This window comes from Piliocolobus tephrosceles, chromosome 4 (assembly GCF_002776525.5).
Source record: "Piliocolobus tephrosceles isolate RC106 chromosome 4, ASM277652v3, whole genome shotgun sequence".
Lineage (NCBI taxonomy): Eukaryota > Metazoa > Chordata > Mammalia > Primates > Cercopithecidae > Piliocolobus > Piliocolobus tephrosceles.
In genome coordinates this window covers 166,544,736-166,569,741 of record NC_045437.1, presented here as the reverse complement: position 1 = coordinate 166,569,741, position 25,006 = coordinate 166,544,736, and the positions used below count along the sequence as shown (strand labels likewise).

Here is a 25,006-nt window from a genome sequence, read left to right as displayed (position 1 = left end):
CACCCTGCTTCTACTCATCCTCTATGGGCTGCACCCACTACCTAACAAGTGTCAATGAGATGAACTGGGTACCTCAGTTGCAAATGCAGAAATCACCTGCCTTCTGCATTGATCTCACTGGGAGATGCAGACTGGAGCTGCTCTTATTCAGCCATCTACCTAGATCCCCTTGTTGTTTTTAACTACACACCAACCAAGCAATTGTGCAGCAAATATCAGTTAGGTGTCCCCTTATTTAATTCTACCTGTAGTATAACATCCCCCACTTTAGACATCAATCATATGTAGTAGGCTGTCACCTATCCTTCTGACCAACCATATAAATCAGAGTTCTCAAGACCCCTCTTTGGGTTGCATTAATCAGATAGGCTGGCTCACAGAATTCAGGGCAACACTTTACTTACATTTACTTATTATTATAAAGGATATTATAAGGAATATAGATGAATACTCAGATGGAAGAGATGCATAGTGTGATGTATGGGAGAAGGGACATGGAGATTCCATGCCCTCTCCAGGTGCCTCACTCTCCAGGAGCTGGCACATGTTCAGCTGTCTTGAAATTCTCCAAATCTAATCCTTTTGGGTTTTTACAGAAGTTTCATTATGTAGGCATGATTGATTAAATTGTTGACCATTGATTATCAGCCTAACCTTTAGCCCATTTCCCCTCCCAAGAGGATGGGAGGGTGAGGCTGAAAGTCTCAGTCTTCTAATCATGTGTGTTGGCCTATTAGCCATTTGCATATTTTTGGAGAGATGCCTATTCAAGTCCTTTGCCATTATTAAATCAAGTTGTTTTGTTGTCATTTTTTAGTTGTAGGAGTTCTTTATATATTCTAGATATTTACCCCTTATTAGATATATGATTTGCAATTGTTTTCTCCCATTCCATGCGTTAGCGTTTCACTCTTTTGATTATGTCCTTTGCAGAGAAATTTTACATTTTGATATAGTCCAATATATTTTTTTCCTTTGTGGTCTGCAGTTTTGGTGTCATATCCAAGAAATTATTGCCAAATCCAATGCCATAAGGATCTCCTCATATGTTGTCTTATAAGAGTTTTATAATTTTAGGTTTTAATTTAGGTTTTTGATGCAATTTCAGTTAATTTTTATATGTGATTTAAGGTAAAGGTCAAACTTTTTTCTTATGCATGTGTATATCCAGTTTTCCCAACACCATTTGTCAAAAAGACTGTACTTTCCCCATTGAATGGTCTTGGCACCTTTATAAAAATCATCTAACCGTATGTGTGTGGGTTTATTTCTGGGCTCTCATTTCTAGACCATTGGTCCATATGTCTGACTTTATGCCAGTACCACACTATTTTGATTATATAGCTTTGTAGTAAGTTTTGAAATCAGGAAATGTGCAAACTCCAACTTCACTTTTTTTCTTCAGGATTGTATTTGTTATTCAGAGTCTGCTGATGTTTGAATGGTGGTGTCCTCTCCAAAGTTCATGTTGAAACTGAATCCCCAATGCAACAGTATTAAGAGATGTAGCCTTTGGAAGGTGACAAAGTCATGGGGGCTCTGCTCTCATGAATGGGATCAGTACCCTTATAGAAATGCTTAAGGTTGGAGGAAGTACTCTGTTGTCCATCCTTCCCTTCCACCATATGAAGACACAGTGTTCATCCCCCCTGCTGAAGGATGCAGCAGCAAGGTGCCATCTTGGAGGCAAACAGTGACCCTCACTTGACCCCAAACCTGCCAGTGCCTTGACCTTGGACTTCCTAGCCTCCATTACTCTAAGAAATAAGTTTCTATTCTTTATAAATTATTCCAACTTAAACATTCTCATATAACTGCACAAAGGAACTAAGATAGAGTTCCTTAAAATTCCCTATAAATTTTAGGATGGGATTTTCTATTTCTGGAAAAAAAATGTTATTGGGATTTTGATAGGGATTGCACTGAATTTGTAGAATGCTCTTGGTAGTATTGACCTCTTAACAATATTAAATCTTTCAATCCATTAACATGAGATGTCTTTCCATTTATTGGTTTCTTCTTTCATTTCTTTCAACATCATTTTGTAGTTTTCAGTGTACTAGTCCTTAGGAATAAACTTAACCAAGGAGGTTAAGGTTAAGTTTATTCCTGAGTACTTTCTTGATGTTAATGTAAATAGAATTGTTTTCTTAATTTCCTTTTGGATCATTCATTGTTATTTTATAGAAACACAACTGACTTTTTTCTTGTCAATTTTGCTTTCCAAAAGTTTGCTGAATTCATTTATTAGTTGAAGTTTTCCCTCCTCTTCAATATTTTGAAAGAGCTTGAGGAAGATTTTTTAAAATTCTTTTTAAAATATTTGGTAGAATTCAGTGAAGCCATCTGGTCCTGCTAAATTAATTTATTGTTTTCCTGGAAACTTTAGGGTTTTCTGTATATAAGATTATGTTATCTGTGAACAGAGACAATTTAACTTCTTCTTTTCTAATATAAATGCCTTTTATTTATTTTTCTTGCCCAATTGCACTGACTAGGACTTCCAGAACTGTGTTGAATAGAAGTGGTAAGATTGGGCATTTTATGATTAAAACACTCAAACTAGGAATAGAAAAGAACTACTGAAGTTTTTCTAATTTAAATGTTGTAATCATGAAAGGGTGTTCAATTTTGTCAAATGTTTTTCCTAATCAACTGAGATAATATGAAGATTTTCTTCATTAATGTGATGATTAAACTAATATTTTTATTTGTTCTGTATGTTGAACCATCTTTGCTTTCCAAGATTTAATCTCCCTTGGTCAGAGTGTATAATTCTTTCAATATACTATTAAGTTCTGTTTGTTAGTATTTTGTTGAAGATTCTCATATCAGTATTCATCAAGGATATTGGTTTGTAGTTTTCTTTTCTTGTACTGTTTTTTCTTGACTTTGTGATTAGGCTAATGTTGCCTCAAAGAATGGAAGTTTTCCAATAGAATGAAAGCTACCTCAAATGAAAGTTTTCCCTCTTCTTTAATATTTTGGAAGAACTTGAGGAGGATTGGTTTTAATTCTTTAAATACATCATAGAGTTCACCAGTGAAGTCATCTGGTCCTGGGCTTTTCTTTGTTGGGATATTTTTCACTACTAATTTAATCTTTTTACTAGTTATAGATTTTTAAAAAGATTTTCTATTCTTTTATGATTGTCTTGGTAGGTTGTGCGTTTCTAGGAATTTGTCCATTTCATCTAGGTCATCCAATTTGTTAGTTTACAATTGTCTATAATATTCTTTTATAGTGCTTTCTATTTCTGTAAAAATCCATAGTAATGTCTTCTCTTTAATTTCTGATTTTAGTTATTTAAGTCTCGTTTCTTTTGCTTAGTCAACTAGCTAAATATTTGACAATTTTGTTAACCTTTTCAAAAAATCAACACTTAATTTCACTTACTTTTTCTGTTGTTTTTCTGTTCTTTATTTTGTCTATGTTCTAATTTCTATTTCCTTTCTTATGCTAGATTTGGGTTTAGAGTGTTCTTTTTTCTAGTTAAGGGGTAAAGTTAGGTTGTCAATTAGAGGTTATTCTTTTTTCATTTGAGCACTTTTAACTATATATTTTTCTTTCAGCATTGCTTTCACTGTATCCCATAATTTTGGTATATTGCATTTTCATTTTCATTTGTGTCAAGGCATTTTGGAATTTCTCTTTTGATTTCTTCTTTGACATATTCATTGTTTCATTTTTACATGCTTGTGGATTTTTCATTTTTCAGTCTGCTATTGATTTCTGATTTCATTTCATTGTTATTGGAAAAAGTACTTCATATGATTTCAACTTTGTAAAAATTATGAATATTTAGTTTGTGGCCTAATGTGTGATCTACTAAGGCTTAAGTCTAAGACCTGAAACCATAAAAACTCTAGAAGATAACATTGGAAAAACTCTTCTAGAAATTGGCTTAATTTTACCAGTGGTCTATCAGTTTTATTTCCCTTTTTGAAGAACCAGCTTTTGTATCATTTATCCTTTCCATTTTTTTTTTTTTTTTTTTTTTTTTTTTTGTTTCAATTTCATTTAGTTCCGCTATGGTCTTTGTTATTATTTTTTTTTTTTCCTGCTGGGTTTGGGTTTAGTTCATTCCTGTTTCTCTGGTTCATTGTGGTGTGACCTTAGATTGTAAATTTGTACTCTTTTTTAAAAACTTTATTTATTTATTAATTATTATACTTTAAGTTCTAGGGTACATGTGCACAATGTGCAGGCTTGTTACATATGTCTACATGTGCCATGTTGGTGTGCTACACTCATTAACTCGTCATTTACATTAGGTATATCTCCTAATGCTATCCCTCCCCAACTCCCTCCACCCCATAACAGGCCATGGTGGGTGATGTTCCCCTTCCTGTGTCCAAGTGTTCTCATTGTTCAGTCCCCAGCTATGAGTGAGAACACGTGGTGTTTGGTTTTCTGTTCTTGTGATAGTTTGCTGAGAATGATGGTTGCCAGCTGCATCCATGTCACTACGAAGGACATGAACTCATAGTTTTTTATGGCTGCATAGTATTTCATGGTGTATATGTGCCACATTTTCCTAATCCAGTCTATCATTGATGGACATTTGGGTTGGTCCCAAGTCTTTGCTATTGTGAATAGTGCTACAATAAACATACATGCACATGTGTCTTCATAGCAGCATGATTTATAATCTCCTTTGAGTATATACCCAGTAATGGGATGGCTGGGTCAAATGGTATTTCTAGTTATAGATCCCTGAGGAATCGCCACACTGCCTTCCACAATGGTTGAACTAGTTTACAGTCCCACCAACAGTGTAAAATTTTTCCTATTTCTCCACATCCTCTCCAACAACCTGTTTCCTGACTTTTTAATCATCGCCATTCTAACTGGTGTGAGATGGTATCTCATTGTGGTTTTGATTTGCATTTCTCTGATGGCTAGTGATGATGAGTATTTTTTCATGTGTCTGTTGGCTGCATAAATGTACTCTTTCAGACTTTTTGATGTAGGCATTTAATGCTATGAAGCTTCATCTTAGCAATGCTTTTGCTGTATCCCAGAGGCTTTGATAAGTTGTGTCACTGTTATTCAGTTCAAAGAATTTTTAAATTTTCATCTTGACTTCATTGTTTACCTAAAGATCATTTAAGGGCAGATTATTTAATTTTCATGTATTTGCATAGTTTTGAGGGATCCTTTTGGAGTTAATTTCCAGTTTTATTTCACTGTGATCTAAGAGGATATTTGATATAATTTTGATTTTTCTCAAATTTATCAAGACTTGTTTAGTGGCCTATCATGTGATCTATCTTGGAGAATGTTCCATGTGCTAATGATTGGAACGCATATTCTGCAGTGGTTGGTAGAATGTTCTGTAAATATATGTTAAGTCCATTTGTTCTAGGGTACAGTTTAAGTCCATTTTTTCTCTGTTGACTTCCTTCCTTGATGACCTGTCTAGTGCTGTCAGTGGAAAATTGAAATCCTCCACTGTTATTGTGTTGCTGTCTATCTCATTTCTTGGGTCTAGTAGTAATTGTTTTATGAATTTGGGTGTTAGGTGCATATATATTTAGGATTGTAATATTGTCCTGTTGGACTAATCCTTTTCTAATTATATAATGTTCCTCTTTGTCTTTCTTTTTTTTCTATTGTTGCTTTAGAGTCTGGGTTTTTTGTTTGTTTGTTTGTTTCTGATATAAGAATAGCTACCACTGCTTACTTTTAGTTTCCATTTGCATGGAATATTTTTTTCCACTCCTTTACCTTAAATTTATGTGAGTCCTTATGTGTTAGGTGAGTCTCTTGGAGACAGAAGATACTTGGTTGATGGATTTTTATCCATTCTGCCTTTCTGTATCATTTTAAGTGGAGCCTTTAGGCCATTTATATTCAATGTTAGCACTGAGATATGAGGTACTGTTCTATTAATCATGCTAGTTGGTGCCTAAGTACCTTGTTTTTTATTCATTGTGTTATTGTTTCTTAGGCCCTGTGAGATTTATGCTTTAATGATTTTTTGTTTTGGTGTATTTCAAGATTTTGCTTCAAGATTTAGAACTTTTTTTAGTGTTTCTTGTAGTACAGGCTTGGTGGTGACAAATTGTTTGAACATTTCTTTTTGTCATAAAAAGACTATCTCTCCTTCATTTATAAAGCTTAGTTTTACTGGATACAAAATTCTTGATTAACAATTATTTTGTTTAAGAAGGCTATAGATAGGACCCCAATCGTTCTTGCTGATAAGGTTTCTGCTGACAAATCTTCTGTAAATCTGATAGGTTGTCCTTTATAGATACCTGATGCTTTTGTCTCACAGCTTTTATTCACCTTGATTTTCGATAACATGATGACTATGTGCCTAGGTGGTGATCTTTTTGAAATGAATTTCACAGGAGTTCTTGGAGCTTCTTGTATTTGGATATCTAGATTTCTAGCAATGCCAGGGAAGTTTTCCTCAATTATTCTGGCAAATAAGTTTTCCTAACTTTTAGATTTCCCTTCTTCCTCAGGAACACCAATTATTCTTAGGTTTGACTATTTAACATAATCCCAAATTTCTTAGAGACTTTGTTCAATTATTATTTTTTCTTTTTTGTTTTTAATATACTTTAAATTCTGGGGTATATGTGCAGGATGTGCAGATTTGTTACATAGGTATACACGTGCCATGGTGGATTGCTATACCCGTCAACTCATTGTCTATGTTAGGTATTTCTCCTAATGCTATCCCTCCCACCAGTATGTGATGTTCCTCTCCCTGTGTCCATGTGTTTTCATTGTTCAATTCCCACTTATGAGTGAGAACATGCAGTGTTTGATTTTCAGTTCTTTTATTAGTTTGTTGAGAATGATGGTTTCCAGCTTCATCCATGTCCCTGCAAAAGACATGAACTCATCCTTCTTTATGGCTGCATAGAATTCCATGGTGTATATGTGCCACGTTTTCTTAATCCAGTCTATCATTGATGGGCATTTGGGTTGGCTCCAAGTATTTGCTATTGTGAACAGTGCTGCAATAAACATATTTGTGCATGTGTATTTATAGTAGAATGATTTATAATCTCCTTTGGGTATATACCCAGTAACGGGATTGCTAGGTGAAATAGTATTTCTAGTTCTAGATCCTTGAGGAATTGCCACACTGTCTTCCACAATGGTTGAACTAATTTACACTCCCACCAATGGTGTAAAAGCATTCCTATTTCTCCACATTCTCTCCAGCATCTTTTGTTTCCTGACATTTTAATAATTGCCATTCTAACTGGCATGAGATGATATCTTATTGTGGTTTTGATTTGCATTTCTCTAATGACCTGTGATGATGAGCTTTTTTTCATGTTTGTGGGCAGCATAAATGTCTTCTTTTCAGAAGTGTCTGTTCATGTCTTTTGCCCACTTTTTGGTGGGGTTGTTTTTTTCTTGTAAATTTGTTTAAGTTCCTTGTAGATTCTGGATATTAGCCCTTTGTCAGATGGATAGATTGCAAAAATATTCTCCTATTCTGTAGGTTGCCTGTTCACTCTGATGATAGTTTCTTTTGCTGTGCAGAAGCTCTTTATTTTAACTAGATCTCATTTGCCAATTTTGGCTTTTGTTGCCATTGCTTTTGGTGTTTTAGTTCTGAAGTCTTTGCCTATGCCTACGTACTGAATGGTATTGCCTGGGTTTTCTTCTAAGGTTTTTATGGTTTTACGTGTTACATTTAAGTCTTTAATCCATCTTGAGTTAATTTTTGTATAAGGTGTAAGGAATGAATCCAGTTTCAGCTTTCTGCATATGGCTAGCCAGGTTTCCAAACACCATTTATTAAATAAGGAATCCTTTTCCCATTGCTTCTTTTTGTCAGGTTTGTCAAAGATCAGATGGTTGTAGATGTGTGGTATTATTTCTGAGGCCTCTGTTCTGTTCCATTGGTCTATATATCTGTTTTGGTACCAGTACCATGCTGTTTTGGTTAGTGCAGCCTTGTGGTATAGTTTGAAGCCAGGTAGCGTGATGCCTCCAGCTTTGCTTTTTTAAAAAAAGTTTATTTATTTATTTATTTGCTTAGGAGTGTCTAGGCTATACAGGCTCTTTTTTGGTTTAATATGAAATTTAAAATAGTTTTTTCCAATTCTGTGAAGAAAGTCAATGGTAGCTTGATGGGGAAAGCATTGAATCTATAAATTACTTTGGGCAGTATGGCCATTTTCATGAGATTGATTCTTTCTATCCATGAGCATGGAGTGTTTTTCCATTCGTTAGTGTCCTCTCTTATTTTCTTGAGCAGTGGTTTATAGTTCTCCTTGAAGAGGTCCTTCACATCCCTTGTAAGTTGGATTCCTAGATATTTTGTTCATTTTCTAGCAATTGTGAATGGAAGTTCACTCATGATTTGGCTCTCTGTTTGTCTGTTATTGGTGTATAGGAATACTTGTGATTTTTCTACGTTGATTTTGTATCCTGAGACTTTGCTGAAGTTGCTTATCAGCTTAAGGAGATTTAGGGCTGAGACAATAGGGTTTTCTAAATATACAATCATGCCTTCTGCAAACAGAGACAATTTGACTTCTTCTTTTTCTAATCAAACACTCTTTATTTCTTTCTCTTGCCTGATTGCCCTGGCCACAGCTTCCAATACTATGTTGAATAGGAGTGATGAGAGAGGGCATCCTTGTCTTGTGCTAGTTTTCAAAGGGAATGCTTCCAGTTTTTGCCCATTCAGTATGATATTGGCTGCTGGTTTGTCACAAATGGCTCTTATTATTTTGAGAAATGTTCCATCAATATCTAGCCCTTTACTGAGAGGTTTTTAGCATGAATGGGGTGTTGAATTTTGTTGAAAGCTTTTTCTGCATATATTGAGATAATTGTGTGGTTTTTGTCATTGGTTCTGTTTATGTGATTGATTACGTTTATTGATTTGTGTATGTGGAACCAGCCTTCCATCCCAGGGATGAAGCCAACTTGATCGTGGTGGATAAGCTTTTTGATATGCTGCTGGATTCAGTTTGACAGTATTTTATTGAGGATTTTTGCATTTATATTCACCAGGATTATTGGCCTGAAATTTTCTTTTTTTGTTGTGTCTCTGCCAGGTTTTGGTATCAGGATGATGTTGGCCTCATAAAATGAGTTAGGGAGGATTCCCTCTTTTTATATTGTTTGGAATAGTTTCAGAAGAAATGGTACCAGCTCTTCTTTGTACCTCTGGTAGAATTTGGCTGTGAATCTGTCTGGTCCTGGACTTTTTTGGTTGGTAAGCTATTAATTATTGCCTCAATTTCAGAACTTATTGGTCCATTCAGGGATTTGACTTCTTCCTGGTTTATTCTTGGCAGGGTGTATGTGTCCAAGAACTTATCCATTTCTTCTAGATTTTCTAGTTTATTTGTGTAGAGGTGTTTATAGTATTCTCTGATGGTAGTTTGTATTTCTGTGGGGTCAGTGGTGATATCCCCTTTATCATTTTTTTGCATGTATTTGATTCATCTCTCTTTATTAGTCTGGCTAGTGGTCTATTTTGTTAATCTTTAAAGAAAACCCAGCTCCTGGATTTATTGATTTTTTGAATAGTTTGTCATGAGTCTATCTCCTTCAGTTTTGCTCTGATTTTAGTTATTTCTTGTCTTCTGCTAGCTTTTGAATTTGTTTGCTCTTGCTTGTCTAGTTCTTTTAATTGTGATGTTAAGGTGTCAATTTTAGATCTTTCCTGCTTTCTCTTGTGGGCATTTACTGCTATAAATTTCCCTCTCCACACTGCTTTAAATGTGTCCCAGAGTTTCTGGTATATTGTGTTTTTGTTCTCATTGGTTTCAAAGAACATCTTTATTTCTGTCTTCATTTTGTTATTTACCCAGTAGTCATTCAGGAGCAGGTTGTTCAGTTTCCATTTAGTTGTGCAATTTTGAGTGAGTTTCTTAATCCTGAGTTCTAATTTGATTACACTGTGGTCTGAGACACTGTTTGTTATGATTTCTCTTCTTTTTTATTTGCTGAGGAGTGTTTTATTTCCAGTTATGTGGCAATTTTAGAATAAGTGCAATGTGGTGTTGAGAAGAATGTATATTCTGTTGATTTGGTGTGGAGAGTTCTGTAGATGTCTATTAGGTCTGCTTGGTCCAGAGCTGAGTTCAAGTCCTGGATATCCTTGTTAATTTTCTAATATTGACAGAAATATTGGGGTGTTAAAGTCTCCCACTATTATTGTGTGGGAGTCTAAGTCTCTTTGTAGGTCTCTAAGAACTTGCTTTATGAATCTGGATTCTCCCGTAATGGGTGCATATATATTTAGGATAGTTAGCTACTCTTGTTGTATTGATCCCTTTACCATTATGTAATGCCCTTCTTTGTCTCTTTTGATCTTTGTTTGTTTAAAGTCTGTTTTATCAGAGACTAGGATTTCAACCCCTGCTTTGCTTGGTAAATTTTCCTCCACCCCTTTATTTTGAGCCCATGTGTGTCTTTGCACGTGAGATGGGTCTCCTGAATACAGCACACCCATGGGTCTTGACTCTTTATCCAATTTGCCAGTCTATGTCTTTTAATTGGAGGCATTTAGCCCGTGTACATTTAAGGTTAATATTGTTATGTGTGAATTTGATCCTGTCATTATGATGTTAGCTGGGTATTTTGCCCTTTAGTTGATTCAGTTTTTTCATAGTGTCAATTGTCTTCACAATTTGGTATGTTTTTGCAGTTGTTGGTACCAGTTGTTCCTTTCCATGTTTAGTGCTTCCTTCAGGAGCTCTTGTAAGGCAGGCCAGGTGGTGACAAAATCTCTCAGCATTTGCCTGTCTGTAAAGGATTTTATTTCTCCTTCACTTAGGAAGATTAGTTTGGCTAGATATGAAATTCTGGGTAAATTCTTCCTTTAAGAATGTTGAATATTGGCCCCCACTCTCTTCTGGCTTGCAGGGTTTCTGTAGAGAGATCCATGTTAGTCTAATGGGCTTCCCTTTATGGGTAACCTGACCTTTCTCTCTGGCTGCCCTTAACATTTTTTCCTTCATTTCAGCCTTGGTGCATCTGACAATTATGTGTCTTGGGGTTGTTCTTCTCGAGGAGTATCTTTGTGTTGTTTTCTGTATTTCCTGAATTTAAATGTTGGCCTGTCTTGCTAGGTTGGGGAAGTTCTCCTGGATAATATCCTGAAGAGTGTTTTTCAACTTGGTTCCATTCTCCTTGTCACTTTCAGGTATATCAATCAAACATAGATTTGGTCTTTTCACATAGTCCCATATTTCTTGGAGGCTTTGTTCATTTCTTTTCACTCTTTTTTCTTTAATATTGACTTCACACTTTATTTCATTGAGTTGATCTTCAATCTCTGATATCCTTTCTTCCTCTTGATCGATTTGGCTGTTGAAACTTGTGTATGCTTCTCGAAGTTCTTATGCTGTTTTTTTCAGCTCTATCAAGTCATTTATATTCTTCTCTAAACTGGTTTTCTAGTTAGCAATTCATGTAACCTTTTTTCAAGTTTCTTAGCTTCCTTGCTTTGGGGTAGAACATGCTCCTTTAGCTTGGAGGAGTTTGTTATTACCCACCTTCTGAAGCATACTCTGTCACTTCATCAAACTCATTCTCCATCCAGTTTTGTTCCCTTCCTGGCAAGGAGTTGTGATCCTTTGGAGGAGAAGAGACATTCTGGTTTTTGGAATTTTTAGCATTTTTGCACTGGTTTCTCCCCATCTTCACGGATTTATCTCCAAAGATTTATCAAAGACCAAAGTCTTTGATGTTGGCAACCTTCAGATTTGGTTTCGTTGTGAAGGTCCTTTTTGTTGATGTTGATGCTATTCCTTTCTGTTTGTTAGTTTTCCTTCTACCAGTCAGGCCCCTCTGATGCATGTCTGTTGGAGTTTGCTAGAGGTCCACTCCAGACCATTTGCCTGGGTATCACCAGCATAGGCTGCAGAACAGCAAAGATTGCTGCCTGTTCCTTCCTCTTGAAGCTTCAACCCAGAGGGGCACCTGCCAGATGCCAGCCAGAACTCTCCTGTATGAGGTGTTTGTTGATCCCTGCTGGGAGGTGTCTCCCAGTGAAGAGGCATGGGCATCAGGGACCAACTTGAGGAGGCAGTCTGTCCCTTAGGAGAGCCCAAGCACGGTGCTGGGAGCTCTGCTGCTCTCTTCAGAGCTGTCAGGCAGGAATATTTAAGTCTGCTGAAGCTGCGCCCACAGCCGCCCCTTCCCCCAGGTGCTCTGTTCCAGGGAGATGGGAGTTTGATCTATAAGGCCCTGACTGGGGCTGCTACCTTTCTTTCAGCAGGTACATTCCTCCTCTCTGGTGCCCTGCCAGAGAGGAGGAATGTAGAGAGGCAGTCTGGCTACAGTGGCTTTGCCAAGGTGCGATGGGCTCCACCCAGTTTGAACTTCCTGGTGGCTTTATTTATGATGTGAGGAGAAAACCACCTATTCAAGCCTCAGCAATGGTGGACACCCCTTCCCGCACCAACCTGGAGCATGGTCAGGTCGTGCTCAACTTCAGACTGCTGTGCTGGCAGCGAGAATTTCAAACCAGTGGATCTTAGCTTGCTGGGCTTTGTGGGGGTGGGATCCACTGAGCTAGACCACTTCGCTCCCTGGCTTCAGCCCCCTTTCCAGGGGTGTGAACGGTTCTGTCTCGCTGGCATTCCAGGCATTACTGGAGTATGAAGAGGAACTCCTGTAGCTAGCTCGGTGTCTGCCCAAATGGCCGCCCAGTTTTGTGCTTGAAACCCAGGGCCCTGGTGGCATAGGCACCAGAGAGAATCTCCTGGTCTGAGGGTTGCGAAGACCATGGAAAAAGCATAGTATCTGGGCTGGAATGCACTGTTCATCACAGCACGGTCCCTCATGGCTTCCTTTGGCTAGGGGAGGGAGTTCCCCAACCCCTTGCACTTCCTAGGTGAGGCAACGTCCCACCCTGCTTCTGTTTGCCCTCTGCGGGCTGCAGTCACTGTCTAACCAGTCCCAGTGAGATGAGCCAGGTACCTCAGTTGGAAATGCAGAAATCACCCGCCTTCTGCATTGATCTTGCTGGGAGCTGCAGACTGGAGCTGTCTCTATTTGGCCATCTAGCCAGCCACCCCCTACTCAATATTTTTACAATGTAATATTTTCTGTGGAATAATATATGCTCATTGTTTCTGAATATTTCAAGTAAACTTGTAAAGGTTGATTTTCTGGTCTCTGAATATAGAACGCATATCTACAACAAATTATACCTTTTAATTATATTTAGTGCCAGGTGTGGTGGCTCACACCTGTAATCCCAGCACTTTGGGAGGCCGAGTTGGGTGGATCACCTGAGGTCAGGAGTTCAAGACCAGCCTGACCAATATGTTGAAACCCCATCTCAACTAAAGAATACAAAAATTAGCCAGGCATGATGGTGGGTGTCCGTAATCCCAGCTACTTGGGAGGTTGAGGCAGGAGAATCATTTGAACCCAGGAGGCGGAGGTTGCAGTGAGCTGAGATCGTGCCATTGCACTCCAGCCTGGGTGACAGAGCAAGACTCAATCTCAAAATAATAATAATATTAATATTAATATTAATATTTAGGTCTTCTATGTTATTTTTTTCTCACTCCCTTAATGCAGTGAAGGAAAGAAGTCTGCAAACACAGAATCAGAAGCAAGAACATACAGAGAGGGTCCTCTTGGTGTTAATCTCAATGCCATTTCCACCATTCTTCATTACCGCCATCATTTTTACAGGGTAATTATTTTCTATTTGGTGCTTAGCGATTTCAGAATGAATTTCTGTCACTTACAGTAAGAGCATTGATTATGACAATATTCCAGTTCACTAATATTTTCCCTAGCTTTAGTACTTGCTAGTCTGTATTTTCTCTTTCCTTCAATAATTTATTATTTTCCTTTTGAATTAAATATAATTTTGCAAAGTGCCTCAAATTCCCTGTGAAAGGAAGCAAGCTATAAACCTGAACATAATATCAAATAACTCCAAATATAGTACTTTTTCCCCTCTGCTGCAGCAGCCCGTCATGGTAGTCTGTGATATACAGAAAAGGTAACTCAGTTTCTGTAGTCTGTGATTCAACATTCAAAGGAGGCTGTGATACATTTTTTGAAGGTTTACTTTTAAAATGGTTAAAATAAGCAGTTTCCAATGGAGTAAATGCTAAGCCTCAGTTATCTGGAAAATCTACTTATGTGGAAAAGTACATGCTGGGCGTGGTGGCAGGCGCCTGTAGTCCCAGCTACTCAGGAGGCTGAGGCAGGAAAGTGGCGTGAACCTGGGAGGCAGAGCTTGCAGTCAGCCGAGATCCCGCCACTGCACTCCAGCCTGGGTGACAGACTGAGACTCCATCTCAATCAATCAATCAATCAATCCAAAAAGACAACCAAGGGTGGATTGGCAGCTGTTATTTTAGTACTGGTATTTTTAAAAAAATTCAACATCTTTATTTAGGTTTAATTGCCATAAGATAAATACATGCCAAAAAATAATAAGTGGCACATATTGAAAGTATACATTTTGAAAATGTTGACATGTATAGACCTGTAAAACTATCACCTGAATCAAAATAATAAACCTATCCATTACCCCTAAAGTTTCCTCATGCCATTTTATAATTTCTCCATCCTGTTCATTTCCTTACCCAGCATCCCCACAGGAAACAACCACTGATCTGCTGTCACTATAGATTTTCACTTTCTAGAACGTTCTATAAATGGAAGTGTACATAATGTACTTTTCGTTGGGCTTCTTTCATTCTGTGTAATTATCCTGAAATTCCTCTATATTGTTGCATGTTATCCGTAACTCATTTTTATTGAAGAGTAATATTTAATTGTATGGATATGTCATAGTTTACCCATTCATCTATTGAAGAATGTTTCTTTTTTAGCTACAAAGCTTTTATGAACATTCATGTACAATTTTTTGTATGGATGTATGCTTTATTTCCTGAGTAAATACCTAGGAGTCCATGGTCAGTCTATGTAGTCCATTTAATTTTAGCCATTTTAATAGTTGTGTAGCAGTGTCTCGTTATGGTTTTAAGTTGCATTTTCCTAATCAGTAAGGATGTTGAGCTTCTTTTCCTGTACTGACTGGCTATCCGTATATGTTTTGTAGTGAAGCATTTATTTAAATGATTTATCTTTTTAAAGATTGAGCTGTTTTCTTACTGATGCTCAAAAATTCTTTATGTATTCTGGATATAAATCCTGTAATCAGATACTTGACTTGCAAATAGTTTCTTCTAAGCATGGCTTGTTTTTCATTCTCTAATCAGTGTCTTTGAAGTGCAGAGTTCTTAATTTTGATGAAGTTCTATTTATCAGTTTGTTCCTTTATGGATTGTGCGTTTGGTGTCACATGAAAGAAATGTTTGTCTAACCTAAAGCTACAAAGGCTTTCTCCTGTGCTTTCTTCTGGAAGGTTTATAACTTTAGCTTTTACATTTATACCTATGAACTATTTTGAATTAACTTGTGTCTAGTAGTTGGGATCAAAGTTTAGTTTTTTACTTATGGACATCCAATTTTTCCAGAAGTATTTGTCAAAAAGACCATCTTTTCTCCACTGAATTGCCTTTGCACTTTTGTTGAAAATTAGCTGTCTATGTATGTGCGGTCTTGATTACTGTAGCTTTAAAAATCTTGAAATCAGGTAATATTAGTCTTCCCACTTTTTCTTTCTGAAAGAAAAACAAAATGGGAAGAGTAACACTACCTGACTTCAAGATTTAGAAAGATATTCTAGGTGCTTTGTATTTCAACAGAAATTTTAGAATCAGTTTCTCAATTTTTACGAAAAAGTATGCTGGGATTTTGATAGGGATTACAAAATGACACCTTAACAGCACTGACTGTTCTGATATATAAACACGTCATGTCTCTCTAGTTACTTCAGTTTTCTTTAATTTCTCTCAATAATATTTTATAGTTTTCAGTGCATACGTCTTTCACATTTTTGTTATATTTATTCCTAAATATTGCATATTTTTATGGTATTGGTACTGTGTATGACTAATATATAGAAATGTGACTGATTTTTGGTTATTATTCATACTGACCTTGTATTCTGCAACCTTGCTGAATGTACTTATTAGTTCTAGAAACTTTGTAGATTCCATTGGATTTTTTGAGATAGTCAATCATGTAATCTGTGAACAAGGATAGTTTTGCTCCTACCTTTGCGATCTAGATGACTTTAGTTTCTCTTTTCTTCCTTATTTCAATGGTTATGAACTTCCAATACACTATTGAGTAGAGCAGGTGTTCTTGTTTCTGTTCCTGATCTTTGAAGGAAAGCATCTCCCTTTCACCATTAAGCGAGACATTAGCTGTAGGTTTTTCATAGGTGTCCTTTATCAGGTTGAGAAAGTTCCTCTAAGTTTGCTGGGGAGTTTTTTTCTTTTCTTTTCTTTGACCATTACTATCACTTGTCTTAGTCTGTTTGGCCTGATATAACAAAATACAAAAGGCCGAGTAGCTTATAAATAACAGAAATTTATTTCTTACAGTTCTAGAGGCTAAGAAATCCAGTATCGATATCTGGTGAAGGTCCACTGTCTGATGCATAGATGTCCCTGATAGCTGTGTCCTCATGTGGTAGAAGAATGAAAGCAGCTTTCTGGGTTCTCTTTTATAAGGTCACAAATCCCATTCATGAGGACCCCACCTTTATTATCTAATCACCTCCCAAAGGCCCCACCTCCTAATATCATCACATTGGTAATTAGGTTTCAACAGATGAACTTCGAGGGACACAAGCATTCAGACAACAGCATCCCTTATACCCCAAATGTCAAAAATGTTATGTTCTATAGAGTGCATTGGACCCTATGGATTTTAAGGGTACCTTAGAGTCCATCTGAGTTTGCATATACTCATTCCCTCATCCTTTGCTAGCCAACTTTCTTGGAGTACAGGCCTAGAAATAGATTGGGGTGTTCTAGTCTCCTCAATAAGCTTACCTCTGAAGTTCCCTTATGACTAGCAGCTAATCTAATGTAATTTATGACAAATTGCTTCTCTGGTTCAAATGGGTTTGGTAATACTTGTAGTTTCAAATTTAGTATCTCCTCTTACTGAATCTGAGAAAAAGGTTCTTGACATAAAATAATTAACATGTATAATTAGAGCTTTTAGTAATAATGCTGTGATTAGAAACTTTTGTGTACTGTGCATCATAGCAACTGAAGCCATCATTGAGAGAGCAGTGAGTGTAGATAAACAAGAAGAAATCTATTTGTCTGTCTATATATGTTTTATTCTGTCTTTGCTATTGATTACATGAAGGCATTGGAGGCCCCCTGACACTTTCATAATTTCTTAATAACAAAGAAATGTGTAAATCTCTTTCCAAGATACCATAATGGGAAGAACAATAGTAATACTTTATACACAACTATGTAAAGTTTTAGACTAAAAAGCTTCCATATAGTTGCTAAATATATACATTTTAGTTGAATGAATTCCTCAATTTATTTGATCACAGTAAATAGGAGATTATTCTCTTTTATCTAGTAGAAGGGCACACCATTGGGAATTATACTAAATGTGTATATGCACTGAGGGTAGCATTAAAATGCCTACTGCACATATAGAGGAAATTTTAAATTCTGGAGTCATGCCAAAACATACTAGGTTGACAATTGCATCTCTTCATATTTGCACTGCTGGGATCATAGAGATGCTCAGATAGATGTGATAATGACACTGTGGTTCAAGTGACAATATGAGGCAAAAAATAATAGTAGAAGCAGTGGAACCATATAACAATTTTATAGACCTTAGAAAGAAAAAGAAAACATAGCCCAAATGAAAATTGAGCTCCAAGCTCTGTCTCTTCTCCATCTCTTTCTCTTTCTTTATGTCTGTCTATCCCTCTCTCTCTCAGCATCTCTCTCTCGCTCTGAGTTTTCTAAATAATCTTTTTAAGACAAATTTGGAGTGTCATTGTTCCTGGCAAATATTATACATTGATAAGGAGATGGAAGAGAAAAAAAAATGAGGATTGGTAATAGAGGAGAAGAGGTAGGCTAAATGTGAACTTGCAAATGCAATTTTTACTGGCAAAAGGAAAAAAAGTCCGTGGGCTAAATTACTTCTGAAAACTATTTACACGTCTTTTTCCTATTTGATACTTTTATTCTCTTTGTGCAAATTTTACAAATTTCAGTTAGTTACCTAAATAAACTTCTGCCAGAAACCAAGAGAAGACCATTAATCTCATCTGCCAACAATGAAGCTAAATCAGGAACTGAAATCTCCTTCCTCAAGGCAACAATTAAGTGAATACACCAAGCAGACTGCTACACTATCTTCTCTGATCTAAACAGAATAACTGAAGATGTATACTAATAGTAACACCTCAGATTCTTGATTTGACTTACCATCTGCAGGGCATCGCATTTTGCTCACAATATGAACTGAATTCAAGTAATGTGATAATAGTCTTGAGATTCCAAATTTCAAGAAAACAGATTGAAATTTTAGTAACTAAATCCTTCTTTGCAAATTAGTCAGAAATGAAACTAGTGCTTTAATAATGTTTTTAATCCTGCTCAATCTATTCACTAATATGAGAACTTGCTGAAGAATTGAGCAGTATACTGTAACCTACTAGACATAGACTCTCACTATTGGGTTGACATTCACTAAAATTTACAATTATGTCAAAGTAAGATTTTATAGTAAAGTTTTATTTGCTCTAGCCAAATTTTAATCTAAACTATTGGGGAAAATTCTGCACTCATCCAGTGCATCTGCATGCTTTTGACTAGTTAACATGTTAATCAAGAAAAGAGCTATGCTGTCCAACTATTAAATAAGTTATTTGGAAAAGAAAAGATATTTGTCGACGAATGTGTGAGTGAAATGTTTCCAAGAAGAAATTATAAATGGACTCTATTTTAGTTCTCTCCTATTACGAATGACAGGTTTAACATTCTTAGAAACCTTAAGAATATAATAACATCTTTAAAAGCCTCTAGGGATTATTGTACATTAATATATCAGTCAGTAAATTATTTATCTAAAAATTAATCTTCCTAAACAGATTTCCACCCCTCTCAATTCGAAAGCTAAACTTCTGAGTCTCCACTTCAGCAACTTCATATCTGAAGAGCCTACATCTGTAAAAACATTTCAAATGAAAACACTAAGACAACCCCCAGAGAAGCAAATAAAATGGGAATTAAGTATATAGCGGCCTTTCTACAGTTACATTCCTAACAATAGCAGATTCTAATTTGATGCCAAACAGAGGTTATATAACAAAATCAGTGAGCAATCTAGTTCTTTTAGTTTCAGTAGAACATTTAGGTACTTTGGCAGTTCTGTCTCTATTTCCCCATTTATGCCAATATGGATGGATTACGTGTCTCCAAGACCTGGAATCAGAGGGCACATTAGCTAGGAAGAAGCATGATCGTACACTAGAGCAAGTGGCAGAAAAAGGGTACGATGAAACGTCTAGGCTCCAAGGGATATGCTGTTAATACAATTGCCAAAACACAAATGTCTAAGACGGATTTACATTTTCAAGTCATAATTTAAAATTACTCAGCCAGACTTTCACAGGCTTACACAAACCATGTTATTGCTTAGTAAGACCACTAACCGACAGTAAGACAACCTACCACCAAAAAAAGACACTAAGCCTACTTTAGGGTACTAGTAATATGTTTTGGGGTTTGTTCTTTTGTTTTTAATTCTCGCTCCAATTTACATCCATCGTCTGGACTGTCTGTTAAATTTTAAAAACCAATTTTTTTTTTCCTAAATTGTCATTAAAGATAACAAGACATAATTTTATAAAACATGAAGGCATTACAATTCTAAGTTTCGAGGAGTCTCGAACTTATCTTTAGAACTCAGGATTTAAATGTAGCCATTAGTTTTCACTCATTTCAGATTTTGGTAAAGGTGCTATAAACATTCAGGGAAGCATCTTTGATCCATTTCTACAATCAAAGAATGACAAGATGTTATCTTCAGAAATGACTTGACAAGCGACTCTTGTGCAGAAAACTTTCAGCATGAGAACACTGGGTAGGCAGATTTGAGGCACAGTTTGAAGCAAACTTTTAAATTGTGGTAAAATATATAGAACATAAAATGTACCATCTTATTTTTAAGTGTACTATTCAGTGGAATTATTCACAATGTGTGCAACTATTTCCATTATCCATAATCCAGAACTTTTCCACCATCCCACACAGAAACTCTGATCCTATTGAACAGTAATTCCCGTTTCCTCTTTTCCCCTAGTTCCTTTCAGCCCCTGGTAACCACTAGTCTACTTTCTACATCTATGAATTTAAAGCAAACTTTTTTTTTTTTAAGCAAAAAACAATTCAACAAACAGAACTCCTCCACTTCTACAGGGCCTAGGCAGTCAGACCACAAGTTCATAAACCTGTCAGTGAGGCCATGGGGTCCTATTTTCCCCTGCATTTCAGCCGTCAAATTTTTTTACATCTATTTTGACAGGTAGACCATACACAATCTTTTTATTTCTTTATGAATTTAGCAAATATTATCTGAGTGCCTACATATGGCCGGCACTCTTTTAGTTCTGGAAGAAACTAAGACAGACCTGGTCGCTGCCCTCGCAGACCTCACATTCTGGTTGACACTGCTTCATTTATCCCCAAACTCTGAAAAGCATGGAAGTGTGTGCAATTTTGATGAGATACTGATATGTGTCAATAACCCCATTTTCAGTATCAGAATTGCTAGAACATTATCCACTTTTCACTGTTGTATTTGGTCAGTGCTTTAGAGGTGATAGATAGAAGAAAAGTTGAACTCTTTTCCCAATGGATGAATATGATGATGAATATTATGCCCTTATGTTGGTCTTCTGAATCTCTGTATCATTTAATTCAACATCCGATAAAACATATAGAAACTAGTGATGGTTTAGGTTTTCTAATATTTTCTATTTTCAATATCCAATTTGGGATTCCATTATATGAAATGCCGGGAATAGGCAAATACAAAGAGACCAAAAGATTAGTGGTTGTTAGGGGTGGGATAGAAGGGAATGAGGAGTGACTGCTAATGGGTACAGGGGTTTCTTTTTGGGGTGATAAAAACGTATAAAATAGTGGTGACAGTTGTACAACCTTGTGACTATATCAAACACTGAACTGTATACTTTAAAATGGTGATTTTATGGTGTGTGAATTATATCAATTTAAAAAATAAAAAATTTAGGTATTCAATCAAGTTAGACAAAAAGGTAGTGAGAACACATCTTTTAAGTCCATAAATAGCTACCAGAGGGCCCTTCCTACAGACTGTAAAAAACAGGTCGGTCCATTCTGAAGTGGCTGCAAACAGGCAATATATGCTGGGGCAATCTGTGAACTCAGATTCAGGTTGGGCAGCATCTGGACAGGAAGCAGAGGAGAAAATCATCGGGTCAGACGAGACTGTCTCCCCGTCAGCAGAGGCCCTAATACATCCTTAAACCACATTCAAACTCCCACATATGCCTGAAGCAATAGGAATTCAGGTACAGATAGAAATTACTAGGATTTATCTGCAAGGGAACTCCCATGTTTATACAGATATGGTATTAGATATACCTGGTAGACATTAAACACCCCTCCTATGCAGTACATGCCTGCATTAAACATGGAAACTAGACTTTTTCCATGAAAAAAACCACAGAAATTTTAAAGGTAAATCTGATTTCACCTTAAAATATTTGATGTTTTCCTGTTATTGGAAACTTATTCACCCACCCATGCCTGCACCCACTCCCTGATTTATCTACTGTGGTCATACTCATTAACTCCTAGGCAAAATCAGTGTAAAAACACTCGATGCCACTTACAAATGGAATGGTGATTGCTAAAAGGACTACAAAAGAGAGTTAAGATTTCAGACTCCCCTAGTTGTAAGACAAAAATAGTATGTAAACACTTGAGAAAAAAAGACAGTCATTTGAAATAGGAAAACCCAAACACTTTGCCAACTCTGTTTAGAAAAAAAAAGAACTCAAGCTGCTCAAGAACTCAGAGATGCACACAATTATGATTTTATTTGTTAAATTACAATAGCCAAAAGAGCTTTACAGAAGGCAAAATAAACTACACATCCATTTTAGAAAAGTCCTTTTTGTTTCTCTAAATCAGAGGCCCCCTCTAGTGTTTGAAAGCAGTCTCAGGCAACACACAATGCAATTGCAGTAAACAGTCACAGCATTTTACCCCAGACCTTTCAAAACAAAAGGCATACTTCTGTTCCATTCAAGTGGCACAAAAATCAATGAGAGAAAAATAGCTAATCATAATTAATATTGCAAATTCCTGCTATGATTCACAGATTCATTATCCTCTCATTCAGTAATTTATTATTTACTGCTGGGTTATTTTTTAGAAGATTAATGCTCTGTTAATAAGGAAAAAAATAAAAGCATAGGGACTTTAATTTCCCTAATAAGAAATACATCTCATTTAAAATGACAGAAAATTAATGTTACCATATATCCTACTCTGCTTTGATGGAAGTTATTGGTAACTTCCTAAAGTATATACTTAATTACATTTGGAAATCAGAACTTTTTAAAGTACATATATTTTGAAATTCAACCTAATCTGTGACTTTGCTAAAACTTTTTCAGTACTCTGTAAAAGGAGGTGGGAAGCGTTGCTTTGAGGACAAATGTTGGCTCTGAAGAATATGATATAAAGGAACTCTTAGAGTTTATACAGACATGGCACTGAATAAATTCAATGACTGAATCTCGTGCACTTTGAAAAAGATTGATTGAAATTAGGGGGAGTAAAAAATAGTTGATTTTCATTCTATTTTTTCAGCTAATGTCTTTATGTGTCTGTTTCCATGTTCTATTACAGAGGGTTTAAGCTGACAGCTAGTATTACTATAACTGGAAAATAAAAACAAATCTCTAATTTTAACAAAATAAAACAATGCAAACTTGAGGAAGAAACCAACAGAGAAAACTATATTAAGCTAATACTTCATGTTCTTAAAAGTTATAAGTACACTGAGAATTTGAAAATTCAATAGCTCTTGAAACAAATTTAATCTCTATTAACTTTATTTAAATAAATGACCAATTTGTCACCCAACATGTCATATGGCTTCTCTGCACTGATCTTGCTTTGTTTTCAAACTTGTCACTTGCAAATATTATAAGTTAAGAAAAAAAGGTCATCTAAAATGAGTTAAACTGGTTACAACTGGTTTCAACTTTTAAGAATTTACATTCAAATGGAATAGGACGCAGCATTTTTAAAGTGCAAGATATATTCTTTTGGCTCAACATGAAATATTATAGAACTGGAAATTACCGCAGTCATTTCTCCTACAATTAACTTAGTGAAAAGCTGTTTTGAAAGTTAGCCATCAGATTATAAACTATGAGAAACACTGAAAAGTCATTTAAAATGAGTATATAAAATGCAAATTACAAATAAAACCAGTGTGGGAGAGGTAGCATAAAGTAAATAAGATCAAATAAATACTATACAGTAACATACAAAATTTTGCTTATAAAAAATTGAAAATACCATTTTAAAACATCCATTTTCCTCACTTTTGAAGGTTTTACAAAGAAATTAAAATTTAGACTTAGAGTCTCTATAAAGCTTTTCCAAATGTTATTAATTACTGGCATTGCTTTTTGCCAAAATCTCTCTGATCTGTCGGTCGAGTTCACTTATTATTCGATCCTCGTGATTATACACACCCGTTCTCATCAAAGTATCCCTTTCTTCTATTAGGCGAGTCAAATAATCATCCAAGCCTTCTTCCAATACACTGCCATGGGGACCATCCTTTTTTCCACTTGCAATCTCTCTGGAATCCTGGTATTGTTTTTGCTCTTGTTGCCTTAACCTGAGAAGTCAAGAACAAATGCCACTCTAGCAACTGTGTTGGTTTTCTTAACATCACTATTTAAAAACAAAATGATTCAATGGTAAAATGAGGTTTCAGTAATATTTTCAGGAAGAAAACAAAAACAATGTTCCACTTGGCTAGTCAACAGTCTGCACATTTATAAAAGGCAACTTTAAAAACAATACTTGCTTTTCTAATTACAAAATACATGAAAACTAGATATTTTGGAGCTATGTAAAGAAGAAAAAAATATCATCTGTAATGTGATCCCAGTTTGAGTAACATTTTTCTGTATTTTCAAGTTTAAAAAATGCATATATGTACTTAAAATACGTATATCTTGAAAAACTTAATGATACTACATATGCAATTCTGTATACTACTTTTCTCATTTATATAGTGATTTTTTAATATCATTAAATGTTCTTCTAAATTGTTTTATAATATTCCATCATTTGGGGTATCATCATTTAGTCATCCTTTATTATTGATCTTTAGGTTGCTCGTTTTTAAACCTTTGTTGTTGCTGTTTTGAACATATTTTTAAAAATTCATTCAACAAACATTTATTTGTGCCAAACAAGTTTTGGGGATACAGAAGTGAACCAAGAAAATTCCCTATTATGGAGTCGTATCTCTAATTATTTGTAGAAAGTGAAATTCTGTATGTATGTGTGGTTCAAAGGGCATATGCATGTTAAGGTTTTGTATGGGTATCTTCAAGTTATGTTTGTTATAATCTCATTTGGGGATGAGAAAAGGAGAGTAGATGCTGACCTGCGATTTGGGTATTTCCAACAGAACACTGTTGGTCAAACTGTCTTGAAAATGGAGCAGTAATAATAATACTTAGTATATTTTGTTTGTTTGAGACAAGGTCTTACTCTGTCGCCCAGGCTGGAGTGCAGCGGTGCGATCACAGCTCACTGCAGCCTTGACCTCCTGGGCTCAATGGATCTGCCCACCTCAGCCTCCCGAGTAGCTGGGACTATAGGCCATGCCACCACGCCCAGCTAATTTTTGTGTGTGTGTGTTTTATATATATATATATAGTTTTGTAGAGACGGCATTTCAGTATGTTTTCCAGGCTAGTCTCAAACTCCTGGGCTCAAGTAATCCACTTGCCTCGGCCTCCCAAAGTGCTGGGATTACAGGTGTGAGCCACTGTACCTGGCCTACTTACTAAGTGATAATAACACTAAGTTTGGATATG

At 36.0% G+C, this 25,006-nt stretch overlaps 1 protein-coding gene across 4 annotated transcripts in view; it reads right to left on the bottom strand.

The window, feature by feature from the left end:
* Nucleotides 1-21,941: 21,941 nt before the first annotated feature.
* Nucleotides 21,942-25,006, bottom strand: part of CEP120 (centrosomal protein 120) — an 80,811-nt gene continuing 77,746 nt past the window's right edge. For all 4 annotated transcript variants that reach the window (XM_023197146.1, XM_023197141.1, XM_023197148.1 and 1 more), the window contains one exon: nt 21,942-23,790. In XM_023197146.1, coding sequence (XP_023052914.1) covers nt 23,556-23,790 — 235 coding nt within the window. In that variant the 3' untranslated portion in view covers nt 21,942-23,555. The remainder of the gene's footprint in view (nt 23,791-25,006) is intronic.